This window comes from Stomoxys calcitrans, chromosome 3 (genome assembly GCF_963082655.1).
Source record: "Stomoxys calcitrans chromosome 3, idStoCalc2.1, whole genome shotgun sequence".
NCBI lineage: Eukaryota > Metazoa > Arthropoda > Insecta > Diptera > Muscidae > Stomoxys > Stomoxys calcitrans.
Window position 1 is genome coordinate 150,600,976 of NC_081554.1, and position 15,752 is coordinate 150,616,727.

Here is a 15,752-nt window from a genome sequence, read left to right on the forward strand (position 1 = left end):
AGGGCCGTATTATGGTCAGACAGTCTAAAACATATCTCAGTCCCTGGGTTCTCAATATAGACTCCCAGATCCCACTCTATACTTTAGCTTTGATTCATCCGTGTAACTTGATCTTTCAGGTGGCAATACTAGGGTTCCGTCAATCCGCTGGCAGCAGTGCCCCGCATTCGACCTCAAGTGTCGTCTCAGCTATCCGATCGGAAACCTCTTCCATTCCTTCCAGGTTTTCTATCGTCGCCTCAATTATACCGCGATGGTATGACCTGCTTCTATCCTCTATCCATATTCCCATCGCCTTAAGTCTCATAACCGCAATGACTGCCTCATACTTAATCTGTATGTCTATGGGTCGGATGTCTAGAATAGTTTCCAGTGTCTTAGAGGGTGTGGTCTTCAACCCTCCGCCTATGCCAATACAACATGTTCTCCGAACCTCCTAACGTTGAATTTTTTCTCCATCGCAGTCCACTAAACTATTGAGGCGTAACGAAGTATTGGTATAATCGCGCTCCTGTAGAGGATAGTACACCTAGGATTCAGGTTCCATTTCGAGCCTACTGACCGTTTACATAGTGCCCAACATCTGTGAGCCTTCTCTGTACGCTCCTGAATATGATACTTCCAATACAGTTTCCTGTCCAAGATCACTTCTAAGTATTTGACCTTTTCAGACATCGAAATCGTTCTATTAAGGAAACGTGGTGCGCTAAATTGGCCCACATTTGTTTTCCTCGTGAACAAGCAGATTTCGGTCTTTTCTGGGCTAATATTGAGACCCCTAGGTTTACCGGTTTCGACCCTTCTGCATAGCTGGTTCGTAATCTGTGGTATAGTCGCGTTTACAGCTTTACGTATGATTTTTCAAGCTGTGCAAATTCTGTTTACATTTGTCGATCTCAAAAACTCGGACATGATATAAGTAACCTTTTTTTCAAAGACCAACCAATTAGCCCTTTCCATTAAACATGGGAACAAAGCTCTTTCTAGTTTCAATCTAGTTTCAGTTATAAATATTGGAAAATGATCTCCAACTTTGGGCATATCTAAAGTTTTCCGTGAGAGAAAATAAGCCAAATCCACACTAGCCATTGATACGTCTATGAACCAATCCTATGGCAGTCCGTTGTAAGTACCGGATTGGCCCGATGGAGTCTTTTATCGGCAAGGGCTGTCGCCTCCGTTTACAACACACTGCTACAACAACAACAACGTCTATAGACGTGAGAGTTCCTCGTGTGCCCAAAAGCGATCACCAGAAGAGCAATTCGAAAACCCAAAGTTTATGGCGAGAAGCGACTGAGATCTCCAAATAGGGATTTTGAGAATTCAAATAATTGCCGACGTCATGTCAGCAGTAATATGAACGTCAGATTCACGGTAAACATTGGTTATGTGAAGCCTCACATTAATCTGAATCAATACAGACTGGAATACATGATCCCCAGATGACACCATGTTTGCAGCTTTGCCGTAGTGATTGTAAATAATATTACCAGGAGGAAGATATTTAAAGCTCTATCTAAATATTCCATTTTAAAATGCTAACGTTTAGACCAAATTCATTAATATAAAATAGATACAAAAATAAAATTTAAAAAACTAGGTAATTATTTGATAATGCGTCTCTTAGGCATAGTCTCTTTAACATTTCTGGCGTAATTAATACCTCCCAATCTGTATACTTCTCATACAAAGTACCATAAATAAAGGTTGTAGAAAGAATCAGTCTTGCTCTTACGAGTATCAGATCTTATCGTTGTTGCCATACCAGGTGCGAGTTCCATATCCTATTCCACTGCCAATTCGCCCATATTTAAAGAATCTAGGCTACAACCGTCTATTTCTTCTTCAATATGTTGTACTATTTCTCTTTTTGAATGGTTTTTTATTTTCTTTGTGTTCCTAAGATTGATTTTAATTTTCTTCTTCTGGTTGTTTGTTGTTCTCTTTCTTTGATTGACTAACAAGGTATGATGGCTTTGTTATAGATAAAGGGATGAGGGCAATAGAGAGACAACAAACTCCTGAAATGGCACAACAAAGCAGAAACTTTCAATCAAATCATAGTGATGATGTTGCGGTGTTGCTTTAGAAACGATCAGGGATGACAAAATTGCTAACTTGGAAGCTTTGTTGATACTTCTCAACACCTTTGAAAACAAAGAGAATGCAAACAAAAATCTGGATTCTAATACCGTCAAACCTGACCGGGTGTTAACAGTTGTTCACGTGAGATCACTTTTTAAATCCGCCTTGACTTTAACCATGGTTTCATTCTGCACAATCTGTAAAAATTTGAAGAAAATCGCCGTTTATGAATATAAAAAAATAATAAGTTTATGATAATTTAGTGTTGTTATGGATGTTTCACCATAACTTTAACGCCCACTTAGAATCATGTACTCGACATTTAAAAGGCAAAATAAGAAAAATTAACACCACTCACAAGCAACATGAGGCCAAATAAAAAAAAACCTACCATCATAAACATCATGTGCTTGTTTGTTCATTCAAGTGGCATTGGTTTCAATACATTTATATTCAGTTCGAGTCACTCAAAATATAAAAATGATGCGTTGTGGCATGAGTTGCGGTAGACCGCTGCAGATATCTGTACGGTACATCTTCGATCAGGTATAATTTTGTTCAAAGATTTGTGGATAATGAAGCTTGGGCACTTTTCCAAATGTATGTGTATTTGTTTGGAAAATTTTCGAAACATCTCGAAAGAAAAATTAACACATCATAAGAAAAATCTTCTTTTTTTTTAGAATAAAAAATAAAATGTTGTTATTTTCATAGTAGAATGTTGTATTCAATTTGGCTGTTTTTAAATTCAAGCGCAAGGTTTTTTTTTTTTGTTTTTTATTTAAATGCATTCCATTGACTTATAAGTACATTTAATGCAATAACAGAAAGACCCCGAGCTTGAATTGATAAACAGAAAAATTAAGAAACAAAACAGTCAAAACTTTTATCGAAACATTATTTTTAGAGAAATTGTTATTGATGTGTTTCTTTAAAGAAACTTTCAATAATTTTTTCACAAAAATTAAATTAAAATTCCAAAAAATTAAAAAGTCTTAAGAAATAATTTCATTAAAATTTTGTCGTTTTTATTATTTTTTTTTTTTGTCTTAAGAAAAAATGACACTAAAATTTTGTGTTAAAAAAAAGTATTAGAATTTTGTCTTTAGAAAAAATCTCATTGAAAGTTTGAACTTCATAAATATGATGATATTAATATAATGTATAAAAAAATACAAATTCAATAATATGAGCTATTATATTTTAGTTAATTACATATATAATTCCGATTAAATTAGTTGATATTTTGTAAATCTAAAACATGTCTTCTCTGCAATCTTCTTGTTGCATTGCTGTCATCTTGTAGGGATACAGCTTAATGGATTGGGTGATTGCTCAGCCTTTGAACATAGTTTGTAGTATGTCGCCTTATTTGCAGTCGGCATATTCAAATCTTTTAAAATAAAGTTGTTCCTTATGAACCATCTTTTGCAGTCGGCATATTCAAATCTTTTAAAATAAAGTTGTTCCTTATGAACCATGGTGCATTTACAATTAGTCTTAGTGTCTTAGTCTTAGATTGGTATCTTTTACTTTTACTTGATTTTTCTGTGGTATGGGGTGTCCAAGCAATTTTACTTGAGGGCAATCTTTACGTCTTGTTGAAAAAGTACCATGACTTGATTTGTTTGAGTTTGCTTTAATATTCCATTGTAACAGCCATTTCTCCAGAAGCTTGATTTGATTTTGAACGTGATGAGATGCCACAACAGGACATTAACTTGATGCGAATATTGCTGTGTCGTCAGCGTATGTCGCTACTGTGACATTATTTCCAATTGTCATTTCCGTATATAATACAGGACCAAGCACACTACCTTGTGGTATGCCTGCCTTTATTTCAAAAGCTGTGACATTTCGTCCTTGACTTTAACGTAGAAATGACGTTTCGAGAGATAACTTTCGAAGAACAAAAATAATTGGGCTGGCAGAAGTTTCTTTATTTTATATAGAAGACCATCATGTCACACGCGGTCAAAAGCTTGTTTAACGTCAAGAAAGATTGCCGAACAATATTTCTTCTTTTCACGAGTATCTGTAATGATGTTCGCTATTCGATGGCATTGTTCTGGTGTGCCATGATTATGCCTGAAACCACATTGATGATTCTTTGACCAGCAAATGCAGACTATTGCCTTAAGCAAATTTTTTTCAAATATTTTAGAAAATATTGTTAACAGAATTATAGGTCTGAACGACGAAAAAAGTTTTTCTGGTTTGTTTGGTTTATGAATCATTATTACTTCCGCGCATTTCCATGGAGTTGGAAAGTAGCCCAGTCGCAAAACAGAATTGAAAATGTACGTTAGGTAAAGTATACCCTTTTTTGGTAAGTTTTTAACAATATTTGCAGTGATATTGATATTTCCAGCGACTTATTAGTTTTCAAAGCTTTAATTTCACGCTCAACTTCTTTAGGTGTTATGTGTTTAAGTGGTAAACTCATTTAACATTATAGGTCTGAACGACGACAAAAGGTTTTCTGGTTTGTTTGGCTTAGGAATCATTATTACTTCCTCGCATATCCATTGATTTGGAAAATAAACCAGTCGCAAAACAGAATTGAAAATGTACGTTAGGTAAAGTATACCCTTTTTTGCTAATTTTTTAACAATATTTGCAGTGACTTATTATGTTTCAAAGCTTTAATTTGCAGCGACTTATTAGTTTTCAAACCTTTAATTTGACGCTCAACTTCTTTAGGTGTTATGTGTTTAAGTGGTAAACTCATTTGACGATTCTAAAAAAGTTTGTATCTCCTCCCTGTCTTCATGCGTGTTGAAATTGTAGGGAAGGAATATATCACTTAAATGAACAGCATGCGTCCGCGATACTTTTTTCAGTTCTACACCATGTTCCGTCAGGTTTCCGTATGACCGGATTTCTTTTAACAGTCCGTTTCAAATATTAGGTGGTTTTCCAAAGAAGATGCTTATCGTATTTTGAGTTGTTTATTTCCTCAAGAAATAAAGATGTGGAATCGTTTTTAAATTCGTGTAGTGTAACTTTCAGTTCCTTGCAAGCTTTGTTGTACAATCTTCTATCTCTCAGATTTCTGAAAAATTGCCACTTTTTTGAGATTTTGTTTCTCATGTATAAGCTTTCGAATTTGGCCAAAAAGTTGGAGTAACCATACTGGCAGCATCATCAATCTTTTTACCTTCTTTTAATCTTATATCTTAAGTCCAGATTAATATCAATCAAATCCTTAAACTTTTGGACAGTGTAAAAGATTTCTCACTATGCCCTCAGAGTTAACATCGGTACATAAGTTTATGAAAAAATGAGTATGATCAGAATTTAAGTCATTAGAACTGCAGATATCAAACTGATGGCTTAGGATGCCATTGTATATCGCAAAATCTAACAGGTCTGGCTTTTTTTGTGGGTCTGCTGGCCAGTATGTTGGTGAGCGCGTGGAAAGGACTGAGTAGTTTCACTTTCCAAATATTTAAGAAATCACTTTCTTAAAAAAATTGCATTAAAATTTTGTTAAAAAAAATTCATTGAAATTTTATGTTTGGAAAAAATGTTATTAAAATTTAATATTTGGAAAAAACATGCATTAGAAAAAATTTCATTAAAATTTTAAGATTTATAACAAAATTCATTGAAATTTTGTTTTAAAAAAATGCATTGAAAATTGGGTTTTGGGAAAATATTATTAAAAACTTGTCTGCATGTAGAATTTTGACCGAAATCCGTAATTATTTTGGGACTCATAGAGGAATTAGTAGTGCAAAATTTGGAGAAGATCGGTTGATAAATGCACTTGCAAAGGCTTAAGAATTGAAAATCGGACGACACATATATATGTGAGCTTTATCTAAATCTGAAAAATCTAAATGAAAGGTCAGAAAGATCTATGAGTGATCAGAAGAGTCAGAAGAGAAACTTTTGTACCCAATTTCGCGAGGATCAGTTGACATATGACGATTTTATGCAATTTTAGTCCAAATCGGACGAACATGTCAATGGGGACTATATCCATATGTGAACCGACTTCGTCCAATTTCATGCTAAAAATGCTAAAAAATATGCTGTAATAAATTTGTACACAAATTAACATGGACAGAACGACAGTCTGACAAAAGTAAGGACAGAGAGACGGGCATAGCTAAATGGTCATAAAATATGAGGAAAATTATTTTTTTTTTTGTTATAAAATCATATTGGCTTAGGAAAAAAAAGGATTTTTTTTTTGTCTGTTTGCGCTTTCTTTTTTTGGCCTTAAAATCTTATTGAGATTCCATTGCACGATATTTTCCGGCTTTAGACTATTGTTTAATGCTTTCTAATCAAAGAATAGTATAGCAAAAAAAAGTTAAAAGTCAGCAAAAAGTGTGTTGTTGCTAGAAGCATTTGACTGGTTTCCTGTATCGTGATTTCATTTTCGGCCAAGAAAAATCATCAGCAGGAGATGTCAAATGGGTCAGGATGGAGATGTCAATGAACTAGAGTAAGTTGTAAAGCACACATCTGAACTTGAACCGAGCTTTTTAAGACGACTTGTTTTATAAGCGCAATAGAAAACAAATCAAATCTTACTTCCCTCATTCAAATCCAACGATGCCAATAGCAACAAACACAAACATCTTTTGCTAAATTTTTTTGTTCTAAGGTAAATAAGACTGTCGGATTGTAAGAGAGTCCTTGCTAAGGAACACAATCAATTAGTATTTATATTGGGTTGCCCAAAAAGTAATGGCGGATTTTTCAAAAGAAAGTAAATGCATTTTTAGTAAAACTTAGAATGAACTTTAATCAAATATACTTTTTTTACACTTTTTTTCTAAAGCAAGCTAAAAGTAACAGCTGATAACTGACAGAAGAAAGAATGCAATTACAGAGTCACAAGCTGTGAAAAAATATGTTAACGCCGACTATATGAAAAATCCGCAATTACTTTTTGGGCAACCCAATATTTTGCTGCGCTGCTATTTTTTTACCGCAACTGTATGTTTAATGTCACACACTTTCGGATTTTTTTCCAATAATACTTCTTAGGACACCTTTGTGATTTGTCTACAGAAAATTCTTCCTAACGTGGTATTCAAACTGTTGTGCAAAGTTATTTTAAGTGGTACATTCTTTATATATTCTTTGCCTTAAGGAACTTCTGTAGTAAAATTCTGTAAAATGTTTTAACGAAAATCGTTTAGTTAAAAAGTGATAACGGAAAAGTTATCGAATTTGCTGTTCAGTAACCTCCTTTAACAATAATCGACATTAATAAAATCAGCTGTTTTCGTTAACGAAACAAAGACGTGAACTAAACGATGGACAATACATTTCAAATACGTATGCACAACAAAGAACTGTAGCGAGTAGCTAAGCACACTTGTTCAGCGACTCGATTTAAATTGATGCTTCTTATTTTGGTGGATGAACGGAAAGTGTTTACTTTTGTATTTGCTCGAACCGAACATTCAGTTCGAATCACTTCGTTAATAATAAAACATGAGTGTTTGTACTCGCTCGTTTCATTCAGTAACGAGGGATGATCGAACGAGCTATATTGAATTGAATGAACTTTTTGTTTCCATTCAAGTTTGTTCGGGACTATTGATTGTTCTATGCACATTCATCCAACTCAGTGTAAGTGCACTTAAAAAAAACAACAAACACTTGTTAGTTTTTCTGTTTTCTTTGTTTGAAATGTAAGAAAATTCTAAAGTGTAGATGAAAATGTTAAAAGTGGAAACACACCGTGTGGCCAACACAAAGATCGGAGTTTTGTGTAGAGCATTTTGGCCAACATTATTAAATCTGACGGTCCAGGTAGTGCGTCATTCACCATCGACATGTGGACGGAAGAAAAAAAGAAGACCAAGCAGTTTGACCATCTTGTACAATTCCTAAAATCTTTGGTTTGCAGTATCGAACATATGTTTTTTAAAAACAGCAGTTTTATTCAAATAAAAGCAAAAGAGAATAAAGGTTGTTCTTACTCTCCTGCAAATTTTTACTGGAAAAGTACGCGAACAGACCTATTGACCACCATATAAAAACAAGTTAAAAGGCCCACCACCTCGGGTATATATGTAAACCCCCTTTCGTCACAATCCAGTGAAAATTGGATTACTTATGCCCCCAAATTCGGCACGGACATTGAGTGGTCTAAGAAATATAAGTCACTGTTAAATTTTGTATTACAAATTTCAACAAAATCGGGTAATAAATAAGGTTTTTATGAACTTCAGAGCCTTAATCGGCATATCGGTCCATATAACAGCTATATCTAAATATGGACCGATCCGACAATCCCATGGCTGCTGCTTGCATGTACCGGATTGACCCGATGAATTCCTTCGTCGGCAATGGCTGCCACCTCAGTGTACCACACACTGCTACTACAACAACATAGACCGATCCGAAGCATATTTGGGACGGAAGTCGGGAGACCTACAATAAAACTACCCACTGTTTCAAATTTCAGCGAAATAGGATAAAAAATAAACCTTTTATGGGCTTCAGACCTTTTATCGGCAGATCGATCTAAATATAGTCCAACTTCAACCATATTAAGCTCGGATAACGGGAGGCTCAAAACAACTCACTGTTTCAAATTTCAGAGAAATCGGGTAATGAATAAAGCTTTTATGGGCTACAGACCCTTTATTGGCAGATCGGTCTATATGACAGCTATATCTAAATATAGTCTGACCTCAACCATACTTAGGTCGGATATTAGAAGGCCTAAAACTACTCACCGTTTCAAATTTCAGCGAAATCGGTTAAAAAATAAAGCTTTTATGGGCTTCAGACCCTTTATCGGTAGATCGGTCTATATGGCGGCTATATCTAAATATAGTCCGGTCTGAACCATATTTAGGTCGGATATTAGAAGGCCTAAAACTACTCACCGTTTCAAATTTCAGCGAAATCGGTTAAAAAATAAAGCTTGTATGGGCTTCAGACCCTTTATCGGCAGATCGGTCTATATGGCATCTGTATCTAAATATACTCCGATCTGAACCATATTTAGGTCGGGTATTAGAAGGCCTAAAAATACTCACCGTTTCAAATTTCAGCAAAATCGGTTAAAAAATAAAGCTTGTATGGACTTCAGACCCTTTATCGGCAAATCGGTCTATATGGCATCTGTATCTAAATATAGTTCAATATGAACCATATTAAGGTCAGGTATTAGAAGGCCTGAAACTACTCACCGTTATAAATTTCAGTAATATCGGATAAATAATGAAGCATTTATTGGCATTAGACCCTTTATCGGCAGATCGGTCTATATGGCAGCTATATCCAAATATGGTTCGTAGGGTGATTACAACAGAAGGCTGTAGGGTGATTACAACAGACGGACGGACAGAAGGATAGACGGACATAGTTAAATCGTCTTAGAATTTTACGACGATCCGAAATATATTGAGTTGCCCAAAAAGTAATTGCGGATTTTTCATATAGTCGGCGTTAACAAATTTTTTCACAGCTTGTGACTCTGTAATTGCATTCTTTCTTCTGTCAGTTATCAGCTGTGACTTTTAGCTTGCTTTAGAAAAAAAGTGTAAAAAAGTATATTTGATTAAAGTTCATTCTAAGTTTTATTAAAAATGCATTTACTTTCTTTTAAAAAATCCGCAATAACTTTTTGGGCAACTCAATATATACTTTGTAGGGTCGGAAACTGATATTTCGATGTGTTGCAAACGGAATGACTAAATGAATATACCCCCTATCCTACGGTGGTGGGTATAAAAAGACACAAAAAAGAACAAATAGGTATATAAGCGCCAGCTACAAGTGTATAAGTTTTCGAAAAAAAATTTTAACAGAACTCGGCCATTTATTTCTAAACATAGCTCTTGTGTTCATGGACTAAATGACTTTAATTGCTTATGTTTTACAACAGAGTTCTTACATAATTTATCTTTTATTTATTCATTTTTTTTTTTTTTGTATCAATTACGATTTTATCTTAAGTACACTTTTACTGTTGTAATTTAGATTAGACTATGCTATGTAAACAATGAAATTATAACTAAAACTGTTATTTTTTTCCATATACTTACAGTGGAAAGAAGAAAGGAAATTCATGGGGAATCATTAGAAAAGTCCCAAAAGAAAAAAATTGAACGTGATGAGGAAAAGTTGAAGAATAACAACAGGGATTTGTCCTTGGTAAAAATGAAATCAATGTTTGCAACAGGTTTTGCCTTCACTGCCTTATTGAGCATGTTCAACAGCATGTGAGTATCTATGTACTGAGTATAAGCAATCAATTGGGTATAATAATAAAATCAATGCACATTTTTTATCCATTTTAGTTTTGATGGTCGTGTTGTAGCACAATTGCCCTTCACACCAATATCTTGGATTCAAGGCCTCAGTCATCGTAACTTGTCGGGTGATGATTACACCGATTGTTCATTCATTTTCTTGTATATTTTGTGTACCATGTCAATAAGACAAAATATACAAAAGTTACTTGGATTTGCACCTTCAAGAGCGGCCAGCAAACAAGGTGGTTTATTCGGCCCAGCCCCAGGACAATTTAAATAAATAGGTGTATGTGGCGAAAGCAAGCAGATACTAGTTGAATTAAAACAAACAGAGTTTTAAGTTTAATTTAAATACAAAAAATAATACGTTTATTGTGTAAACATTTAATATGAAATTATAATCAAGACCAATTTCTTTAACAATTGTCCCAAAGTTAAATAAAAAAATTTTGTTTTTCGTTAGTTTTGAACTTGCACTGTACAATGTGATCTTCTAAAGCTTAAGATCGCAAATAATAATAATAGTCTCTTTGGCTAAAGCTCTGCTAGACAATGTTCGATTCAAACATCGGACGATCGACAACAATACGATCGAAACCTAAGCGCGTCAAATCAATAGTACGAAACTGGCCATCAATAATAAGCTCTGATATCGCTCTACCTACAGCTGGTGTTTGTTGTATGCCATGTCCACTGAAACCTGTAGCTATAAGCATGTTATTGTAATAAGGATGCGCTCCTATTATACCATTCTCATCGAATACATTGTATTCATAAAATCCGGCCCAAGCATTTACGACCTTGGCTGATTCAAATGCTTTGCAACGCATAGCCAAACGAGGCCAAACATCGGTATCAAAATAATCATGATCTACATCGAGATTGTCAACTGAAGGTTCCTGGTCCGCTGAAGGACTCCGGCCACACAAATAATTGCCGCCCAAACCATCTCTTCGGAAATATGCACCACACGGGTCTATGGTTAAAGGTGTGGCCAAACCTGGTGCATTTGTGCCTTGGGTATTTATCACATATACATAGCGTTTTCGGGGTTCCACAGGTAGTGGGACACTTAACATTCCATTGCCCAATCCAATGCGTGCCATACGTGCAACTTCTCCAGAGTAGGCGCCAGCAGCAAGTACACAAATAGCAAATTTAATTGAACGTGTCTCTCCATTTGGCATTTTCACCAAAACTTTGTCCAATGATTCATAATCTCCGGCAGTATTACCACGTACTATAATATCAGTTTGTTTTTTGAATTCAAATCCTTCAACTTCGCCATTGACAAAATGTGCACCATATTCTTGGGCTCGTTTTTTGTAGCCCATAAGTAAGGCCCAAGGGTCAAACCAACCTTCACGTTCAAGTCCATGGCAGCCTTAAAAAAAAGAAAACAAACGGCATAGTTGTGGTTATAATTACTTATGTTATTTATACAGATTGTTAGACACAAATATTGAATATTTATGTCATGTTAGAGAAATTAAAAAAAAGAAAAATAAAATATTATGCATTTACGTCGCATAAATAAAATTTGTATTAAGAAATTTATACCAGTCACAGTTTTAAATTGTTAATCAAACAAATTGTGTACTAAACTAAAATTTTAACTCAAAGATATATACATACTAGCTGGCCCGGCGTATTAGCATTAGGAGGGGATAATCAAAGCTGAACATTTTTTCAGATGTTCTCGCCAGGATTCTAACTCAGGTGTTCAGCGTCATAGGTGAACACGCTGACCCCTGCGCTACAGTGGCCTCCATTTGCATTTGCAGTCGGCCCGGTGTGCTTCGCCCCACTCTTAAGTTTTGCGGTCCCCTTTTGACATGGTCCAAATTTTAAAATAATTTATATTCACATTTAACTCTCAAAGAACTTCCATTAGAATCCCATATTGTCCCGTTTGGTATAAATATCCATTTGGGGCATACTTTTTAGTTGGTGTGAACCCCGAGAATTGACCCAAATATTTATATACGTTTAATTCCCGTACTGTCCTGATCGGCCTACATGTCTATTTGGGAATGGGTTTTGGGTGGGGCTGTCGAGTCCTCCTGGGACTTGACCCCAAATTTTATATAAGTTTTTTTAATTTTCATTTCAAACTGATATTACCCCAATCGATAAACATATCATTTTTGGGGGTGGGCGGACCCTGCCGACACTTGTGGTCAAATTGTTATAACAAGCCTTCTCACGATCTGGATCCCCCATAAGATTCTCGCCGTCCTTCCGACCGTTTCGCTGTTCCACAGGCTTGCATGCGGATTCATCGCCCGCGCCCTTAATTCAGACTGCGTCGACCCGAAAGGCTTCGAGTTAACCAAGTTTATTGACGGTAGTCCTTCGGTCCGCCAAATCGTCTGCCCTTTATTCCCCCTTACTCCGTTATTGCCCGGCACCAAAACGATGCGGATTTTGCCATCCTCAGAGAAGACTTTAATCTCCTTCTGAAAGTGCAAGACTGTTCGTGATCTTACCGTCCTGGTTATTATTGTCCTGGCAATTTTACTGTCCGTAAAGATGTTCACATTCGACGTCCTCGCGTTAGCACAACACCATCTCACGTATTCCGTGATCGCCCGGATCTCCGCTTGTAGGACCGTATAATGGTCAGGCCATCCGTGTAACATGATCTTCCAGATGGCAATACTAAGGTTCCGAACACTGATTGAGTGTGCCGCTTAAGTTTCATAGCCGCAGTGGTTACTACCTCATACTTAATCTGTATGTCAATGGGTTGGATATCTAGAATAGTCTCCAGTGCCCTAGTGGGCGTGGTCCTCATCGTTCCGCCTATGCCAAGACAATATGTACTCTGAATCTGTTGTATGGTCCTTATGTTGCACTTTTTCTCATGCTCCTGTAGAGCCATTGGACTATCCTCTGATTCAGGCTCCATTTCGAGCCTACGGCCCGTCTACATAGTGCCCAACATCTGTGAGCCTACTCAGTACGCTCCTCAATGTGACACTTCCAATTCAGTTTCCTGTCCAAGATCACACCTAAGTATTTGACCTTGTCAGATATCGAAATCGTTTTATTGAGGAAACGTGGTGCGTTAAATTGGCTCACCTTCGCCTACCTCATGAACAAGCATAATTCAGTCTTCTCTGGGTTAACATTGAGACCTCTGGGTCTAGCCCAGTCATATGCCATATGCAAGACCCTCTCGGCCCTTCTGCATAGCTCGTTCGGATCGTTACCCCTCAAAAGTACTTTAACACAGTCAGCATCCGTAATAGGTCATTTATGGTGGTCACCCATAGGAGTGGCGATAAAATGCCCTCTGTCGCTTTCTCTCTTATATTTAAGCCATAGGACACACAATGTATCCACCTGTTCCTCAGCATATGGTTTATCCAGTCTCTAAGGACCGGGTCCACCCGGTACTGGTCTAAGGACTGGTCAATGCATACCGCCAGTGTGTACGTTTTGGCATCAAAGGATTCTTCTATTTCATGCACAACCTCGTGCAGGGCTCCACTGACCTTCCCTTGACATAGGCATGCTGTTTGTATTTGAGCAGTTCACTGGATGCCCTACTCTTTATCATGGTGTCTACAATACGTTTCAAGGTTTTGAGTAGAAATGACGTAAGGCTTATGGGTCTGCACCACCCTTGCCTAATGACAGGATTTCGGAGTATATGCAAGTCCTAGTCGCGCTGTGAAAATTTTGGCCAGATGAGGCGCCAGATAGTCTGCCTCTTTCTGTAGTAACGGGGGAAATATTCCATCAGGTCCGGGTGACTTAAATGGTTTGAACCTTCTCTAGGATTCCTTCACCATAAATTCCGTTATTATAAACCTTCGATCAACGTCATTATTCCAAGATTCCGGTGTCTCCGTGAGTCCGTCGTGTCCTGTGGAAAATGGGTTTTCATCAAAAGCCTCAACGTGACCTCCGCTATCTCTATAAAGTTTCAGTTGGACATGGGTTGTTGAGAGAAACTTTATTATCATGACGGCGTCATTAACGCTATCGACCTGTTCGTTGAAAAGCTTCCAGGAGGCACGTTTTGCCGCTCTGGTAATCTTATTGTAGCCGTGTGTAATTTTTCTTGGGCTGATTTCCTTTCCCGCAGAGGACAACTATCTTCGAAAGACCCCACCAGTGCAGTCGTAATCCTGTTGACATTTTCGTCAATGTCTATTAAAATGTCTATATAAAATTTCCCAAAGGGGGAATAAGGAACTTTTTGGGCGACTATGGTGTAGAAATGATGTCGCAAGGAGTTAATAAAATGAATGAATTACTCCTATTATGTAAATATGGTTCTCAGTTTTTAAGTAAACACTTTTCACTCGACTACTTCGTAAATAATTACCTGTTGATTATCTACTTACCCAACACTATACCATCTGTGCATATCCAGGGAAATTTGGCCTTTAATTGGTTTGCATTCAATAACTCATTGCGAGCGCCTAACTCATTTTGTAATCTAGAATTGCGCATTAGTGTTTCCGCTCCTTCCTCTGAGGCCAACACAAGATAGCCTACAAGAAACACAACAGATTATCTATAGAGGAAAATGCGTATTTACATTAGATATTTATCATACCATGGGGAGTAAAATTCAACTCAACATCACCCAAATGCTCTTTAACATCTCTCATAAAGTCAGCACCATACAATGACATTTGTATGTTTTCCGGCAATGAAAATTGTTGGCGTAAACCGCCAACTGATAGCACAGTAGAAGCACGTTCATACTAATTACAATATGGAGAATATCAATAGAAATACTTCAATTAGGTTTAGATGATAATGCAAAAGATAACGCGTTGTGGGTGCACTTACTCTGGAATCTCTTTCTACTACGACCACATTTAGACCATCCCGTGCTCTTTGCTTTAGCCAATAGGCCACAGAGGAACCAACGCCCCCTCCCCCAATCACAACGACATCGCAATGGCTGGGGAAAATATCTGTCCCGTCATAGTAACTGCCGCCTTCGAAACGTTTTAGCTTTTCTTCCTCACTTAATTCTTCACTCGATGATGATGAGTGATTATTTGGCTTAAAGAAGTTCTTTACTTTATTCAGATCACTTTTAAGAATATTAAATGTTCTGGACATAGGATTTTCCCCCTTGACATTATTCGATTTGTTTTGTGGACTATTGCCACCTTCACCTGGACCACTGGCGGGTGATGAAGAAGCGAAAGTCCGTAAATGATTACTCAAAGGTCTTCTAACAATATGGGGCAACCTTAACATTTTCCACTACCAATTTCTTATTGTTTCTGTTATCAATGTGATGCAAGCAAGCACTTTTCCCAAAACCAAATGAACTTCAATACTATTTGCACTATTACGTTTAGACGGTCTATGTCAAATTTCGTCGCGCTGATAACGACCAGTGTTGCTGGTATCAGCTGTAGAACTAAAATAAATAAAGCACACAGTTGT

The 15,752-nt window shown here is 36.7% G+C and overlaps 2 protein-coding genes across 2 annotated transcripts in view; one reads left to right on the forward strand and one right to left on the reverse strand.

Moving 5' to 3' along the window:
- The window catches only part of LOC106080899 (calcium load-activated calcium channel), a 29,363-nt gene extending 18,565 nt beyond the window's left edge, over window positions 1-10,798 (forward strand). Inside the window, exons 3-4 of the mRNA XM_013242502.2 lie at window positions 10,121-10,295; window positions 10,374-10,798. Of these exons, the coding sequence (XP_013097956.1) occupies window positions 10,121-10,295; window positions 10,374-10,608 (410 nt within the window). The 3' untranslated portion in view covers window positions 10,609-10,798. The remainder of the gene's footprint in view (window positions 1-10,120; window positions 10,296-10,373) is intronic.
- Window positions 10,663-15,752, reverse strand: LOC106080896 (FAD-dependent oxidoreductase domain-containing protein 1). The gene is made up of 4 exons (XM_013242499.2): window positions 15,141-15,752; window positions 14,902-15,052; window positions 14,687-14,836; window positions 10,663-11,712 (listed from the first exon to the last, which is right to left on the reverse strand). The coding sequence occupies exons 1-4, from the start codon at window positions 15,558-15,560 to the stop codon at window positions 10,874-10,876; spliced, it is 1,560 nt and encodes a 519-aa protein (XP_013097953.2). The 5' UTR covers window positions 15,561-15,752; the 3' UTR covers window positions 10,663-10,873.